Source organism: Dipodomys ordii, unplaced genomic scaffold (assembly GCF_000151885.1).
Source record: "Dipodomys ordii isolate 6190 unplaced genomic scaffold, Dord_2.0 Scaffold64, whole genome shotgun sequence".
Lineage (NCBI taxonomy): Eukaryota > Metazoa > Chordata > Mammalia > Rodentia > Heteromyidae > Dipodomys > Dipodomys ordii.
The window spans coordinates 6,612,344-6,618,343 of NW_012267280.1; the positions used below are offsets into that span (position 1 = coordinate 6,612,344).

Genomic DNA, 6,000 nt, shown 5'->3' on the forward strand with positions numbered 1-6,000 from the left:
GATCGAGCTAAACAGATGTAAATTAGCATTGTGCAAACTTCTGTTATATCTCTAGTCTCCACATTCCATTTTTTTTTCAGTATAAAGTAATGGGAACACTTTTTTTTTTTTTAAAACTTAGGTTACTGCTTAAAATTAGGCTTCAGTGTTGGTGCATCTGGTTCTGTCCCCTAACAAGTCTTCAGTGACTTCCCTGGAGTTCAGGGATGCTATGAACTGTGTGACAGCAGTGCCTTGCTCTCCTTCAGAGCTGTGCAGCTCACATGCTCATTCACACATGTCATTTTGGTCTCAGGATTCATTTGTAAAGGTGTCCCATGGGAGGTGTGGTACTGGGCTCTGGGCCCCATCCTCATAGTTCCTTATGGGACTTCCTAGTAGTGGCTGGAGCACGGTGGTTCTTGAACTTGTGAGCAGTACTGTGGCTGGCGCCTCCTGTAAGTCCAAACATTGGTGACTGCTCTTATTCCAGCGAGATGTTGGTGTGTTCAGTTTTGTTTCTTGGGACTTGGTTTCCCTTTGTTGAGTGTGCAGCTCTGGTGGCTGGGCTGGGTCTTCTGTTGGTGCTGCTGATGGGATGGTTTGACTTCTGTCCTTGTGTGCCTTCATTATTCCTTTGTTAAAATACATCTTACATATGTATGTGTGCTTTCCCTTTTGTTCTTTACAGCTGCAGATTTATTCACAGATTTAGAAAATGCCTTTCAAGGGAAAATTGATGCTGCTTATTTTGAGACCAGCAAGTATCTGTTGGATGTTCTCAATAAAAAGTACAGCCTGCTGGACCACATGCAGGCTATGAGGCGGTACCTGCTGCTTGGCCAGGGAGACTTTATAAGGCACTTAATGGATTTGCTGAAGTAAGAAATGGGGGCTGGACGAGTTTTACAGATCTATAATACTTTAAGATGATAAATGGCCCAGCATTTTTTGTGAAAGCAGTAAATGTCATTAGAGGGGTTTGAATACTGCTAACATGTTAGCACAGCTAAGCTGAATCAGAAAGAATAGTTTTGAGATTCCAAGAAGCTGATGCCACAGAGGAACTGTTTGTTCTACATTGTATTGATCCTTTTGCTTTTTAGTGTTTATAATTTGAACTCTTTTTAATGTATAACTTTGCAAAAGTTCAGTAAAAATTCAAGTAATGTTTTCTGTAATTAAAATTTTTTTATCAAGACCAGAACTTGTCCGTCCAGCAACAACTTTATATCAGCATAACTTGACTGGCATTCTCGAAACTGCTGTTAGAGCAACCAATGCACAGTTTGACAGCCCTGAGATCCTCCGGAGGCTGGATGTGAGGCTGCTAGAGGTACGTAGGGCCAGCCCAGAGAGGGTGTCCGGCAGGCTTTTTTTTTTTTTTTTGGTCGGTCGTGGGGCTTGAACTCTGGGCCTGGGCGCTGTCCCTCAGCTCTTCAGCTCAAGGCGAGCGCTCTACCACTTGAGCTACAGCGCCACTTCCGGTTTTCTGGTGGTTTATTGGAGATAGGAGTCTCACGGACTTTCCTGCCCGGGCTGGCTTTGAACCGCGATCCTCAGATCTTAGCCTCCTGAGTAATTTAGGATTACAAGCGTGAGCCACCAGCGCCCGGCTAGGCATTTATTTTTTAAGGCACAGATGCTCTGGTCAGTCTTGGAAACTGGACTGCTTGCATGTGCTCCTGATCTATGCGTGTTTTACTAGTGACTGTGGGTGAGTCCCTCTACTCTGGGCCACATCGTATCATAGAAGAGTAATGTCTCAGGGCTGCTGGGCTCAAGGTGGATCACATTCCACTCCCAGAGTGTGGGAGCGTGTCATAGATGATTGGTAACATGAACCACTTACCACCCATAATAAGATGGGTGGGAGACACCAGTATGATCTATGGTAATATAGTGTCTGTCCACCCAAAGATTGTATCATCAGTGTCATTGTGTCAGACGCACAGCTATTGAGAGGTTTTTGGTAGAAACCATTTCTTAAAATACAGACTTGAAGAGATTTGGAAGTCATTGTAAGACAGTGGACTTGTCTGCAGTGTCCATTGAAAAGATGTACTCTTCTTTCCTGTTTGTAGAGCACCCAGGACATGCCTTGTCCAGTTGCTGGGGAGACAAAGCTGACCAAAACACACAGATTCCTCTTCTTAGGAAGCTAAATACTTGAGTGGTTTAAAAAAATATGCCTTCCTTATTTTGCTGCTTTTTTTTTTTTTTTTTTTTGCATTAGGTGTCTCCAGGTGACACGGGATGGGATGTCTTCAGCCTGGATTATCATGTTGATGGACCCATCGCAACTGTAAGATCATCCTGTGTACTAACATAATGTTTAGTGTTCATAGTTGCTTATGTGCTGAATATTTTCTTGATTAGAGCTCATTTCTGTAAGAACTTCTGATTGCTGACGTCTAGCATGTACCCAATGAACAAGTACTAAGTCAAGATGGAGTGTGTTTTAAATAATTGTTAATGAGTACTGAAATGCTATTATTTTAAGAATTCTGAAAAATACCATTTGTTCTATCATAGGTTTCAGCAAGTACTTAATAAATGGATTGTTCATTTTGTTCCATTATTCTTAGACTGTAGCAACTAATTTAGGATAATTTGAAAGAAACTATAAAGTATATTTTAGGGGAATCATATTTGTACTACTTAGATGAAATTTGATATTTAGTATTCATTTCAATTGATGAGAAAATAGCTGTACTATTGTTCATAGTGCTTTTACTAACATGAAGAAAAGTGCCATCTCTCCTAACAGTCAATTATAAAAGGTTGGGCAGGAGAGTACTCTTTATGTGTTTGCAATTAAAATGCTCTTTCCATTGCTAATTTTTTTTTATTGATGGCTGAGTAAGTTCTCCTTGACCACTGTATCTCTTTAAACTGATTCTAGTCTGTTATGTAACTGAACTACTGAGAAAGGAAATTATATTCTTTTAATTATTAGAAAAAAATGTTTTGTGAAGAAGTAATCTGTTTTGGCCCAAGATTTATTTATGTTCAGGTACAGTGTTTTTACTGCTTTTTCCTTCCCCCTGTTGGGATGGTACCCACTAAGCTATGCTCACAGATTTGTTACCAGCAGATGTGTAAGACATATGTGTCTACTAGGCGGATAGCTACTAGGGCAAGTTCCTTCATTCCAATGTTTGACCATAAGATCAAACCTATATCATTTAAATGCATAGCTTCTCTTATCTTGAATCTTTTGTTATATTCAAATTACTTTTTCCTTTGACTTATTTCCTAAGCAGTTTAAGGTAGTTAAAATGCACAACAAAGTATTTTAGCCAATTATTTAAATTGGGATTTAATATTTTCTGCCCCATTAGTTTGTGTGTATTACATATTCATGCATCAAAGCGATTACGCTAGGTCTGGCTGGTGGTATGGCATTAGTGGGAGAGTGCTTGCCTAGCATGGAAGAGATCCTGGTCAGCCCCCAAAGACACATCACTATAGTAATGATAACTACATTGATTAACCACTTGACAAATAGATAAGGTGAATATAGTCTGGATGCACAATTTCCCAGTTATTTTCTAATATTGCACATGTTGTTTCATACAGCATGCAGAAACACTCATGCAAGCAATATTCTTCAAATTTTAGATGTTTAAAAGCTCCAATGAAAGGACTAAAGAAAAGAAGTTCATAGCATAGATTTGTTTCTCAAAACACAACTAGGCCCGCCTGTTAGGTTGGTGGCGACAGTTTGGGCTGCCAGAAGAGAAAGGAGACAGAATGAATAGTCCTTTTGTTGGTTGATAGTTCAGCCAGTGACAAAATGTGGGGAATGTTCTCTTGCATGTCTGGTATCCATTTCTGGGGTTAGCTTCTCTCTTGTAATTAGTATTATTTTTAGCTAGCTGAGTTGCACAGTTATGAATATAGACATGGAAACTAGAATGATCTTTATCAGATTAAATCACATGTAATTGTATATAAAAGTTACTAGAAATACAAAAGGAGGAATATGACATTAAAAATATATTGAGAGCAGGACGCCAGTGGCTCAGGCCTGTAATCCTAGCTACTCAGGAGGCTGAGATCTGAGGATCATGGTTCAAAGCCAGCCTGGGTAGGAAAGTTCGTGAGACTCTTATCTCCAGTAAACCACTAGAAAACCGGAAGTGTCACTGTGGCTCAAGTGGTAGAGCGCTTACCTTGAGCTGAAGAGGGCAGGGACAGCGCCCAAGCCCAGAGTTCAAGCCCCACAACTGGCTCCCCCCCATATATATATATATATATGTATATGTATGGAGAGAGAGAGAGAGAGCGCGAGAGCGTGAGAGAGAGAGCGTGCGGGAGAGAGAGAATATCAAGGTTTGAAAGAAAATATTTTCTACCTGTTGCCTCTGAAATTTTCAAATCTAATTCAGGAAATTATGAAACATTTAAAGCATTGGTAGTTTACCTTATTGTTAATGAGTCGTAAGTGTATTGGGCAAAATAAGTAGTTTTATTTCACCCAGAATTTAGTGTGATGAGATCTTCTGGTATTAAGTCCTCAGTGGAAAGTGCTTGTGTTTGGAGCTGTGAGGCTATGACGTGCCAGGAGAGGTCTAAGAACAGACAGGATTGACACCTGTTTGTGTTTGCCTTTAATATCCAAGAGTTAGTTTCAGATAGCTTGTCGGAGCTATGGATGACATTTCCTCTCATGTAAATGTAGTAAAATATGTATTAATATCCTAAAGAGCTGTGACTAAACTGAATTTTTTAAAAATATAACTTTATATGTGGTATGGGTGCTTGGTATTTATAGAACCCTACCCTATCATGTACCATGTATGCTGTAAAGAATATTTGTAACATTACCTATAATGGTCACTTTTTTCTTTTTTTTTGTCGGTTGTGGGGCTTGAACTCTGGGCCTAGGTGCTGTCCCTGTGCTCTTCAGCTCTTGAGCCACAGCACCACTTTCGGTTTTCCAGTGGTTTATTGGAGATCAGAGTCTCACTTTTCTGCCCAGGCTGGCTTTGAACCATGATCCTCAGATCTCAGCCTCCTGAGTAGCTAGGATTACAGGCGTGAGCCACCAGTGCCCAGCTATGGTCACTTTTTCAAAAAGATATTTTTGCTAGACCTGGGTTTTGAACTCATGGCCTGGGCACTTCCCCTGAGCTTCTTTTGCTCAAGGCTAGCACTCTACTACTGGAGCTACAGTGCCACTTCGACTTTTTCTGTTTATATAGTACTGAGGAATCGAACCCAGGGCTTCCAGCATGTTAGGCAAACACTCTACCACTAAGCCACATTCCCAGCCCCTAGAATGGTCACTTAATTTCTGTAATTGCAAGACTGCTAATAGTGTAGACAGCATAGCCAAACAACTATCTCCCAAACACTCAAAGTAGTTTCTAATCACTCATTCATTGTGATTGAGAACTTATCAGATAGTAGTACAAAATGGCATACAGAAGGAAAAATACTCATAAGAAAGCAAGATAAACCAGTAGACAATTGCATGTTCACATTGTATGGAAGGAACAGTGTTCTAAAGTCTGAGGAATTGGTGGCTTTGGCAGGATGTGTACCTTGGTCCTGGAGGATGGAAGGTTTGCACAGGTGAAGGAAATCCCCTTGGAGCACAGCTCAACTGGTACAAGGACTGGAACTGCCAAACAGTCCTTGTTCAGGTAGCTGTGGTATATGTGCTACACTCAAATTTGTATCAGAAGTGTGTCTAACTGAAGTTTGCTGAAAACTCCATGTGTGCATGGAGTGTGCTTAAACTAAAAAGTTATATTGGCTTTATCTCATGATCAGATTTAACTGGGCATTCTATATTTTTGTTGTAAAATCTAGCTTCTGGGGGAGATATGGCAAGAGAGAGGGAAGGCCTGGTACCATCCTTAAGTTGGTACTTAACGAGCTGTCTGTGAGCATGAAAGAGTTCAAAAGCAACAAGGAAACCCGTGAAGGTGGCCTGAGGGACCCCTAGTGGAGACGGTTAGGACTGCTGCCTGCCCCTGTGCTCAGGAAGGGAGGAGGTCACAGGAGAGA

At 40.8% G+C, this 6,000-nt stretch overlaps 1 protein-coding gene across 1 annotated transcript in view; it reads left to right on the plus strand.

Annotated features, from left to right (window-relative positions):
- Positions 1-6,000, plus strand: part of Tubgcp3 (tubulin, gamma complex associated protein 3) — a 62,696-nt gene that overhangs the window by 37,245 nt on the left and 19,451 nt on the right. Inside the window, exons 14-16 of the mRNA XM_013022841.1 lie at positions 671-860; positions 1,180-1,315; positions 2,216-2,284. Coding sequence (XP_012878295.1) covers positions 671-860; positions 1,180-1,315; positions 2,216-2,284 — 395 coding nt within the window. The remainder of the gene's footprint in view (positions 1-670; positions 861-1,179; positions 1,316-2,215; positions 2,285-6,000) is intronic.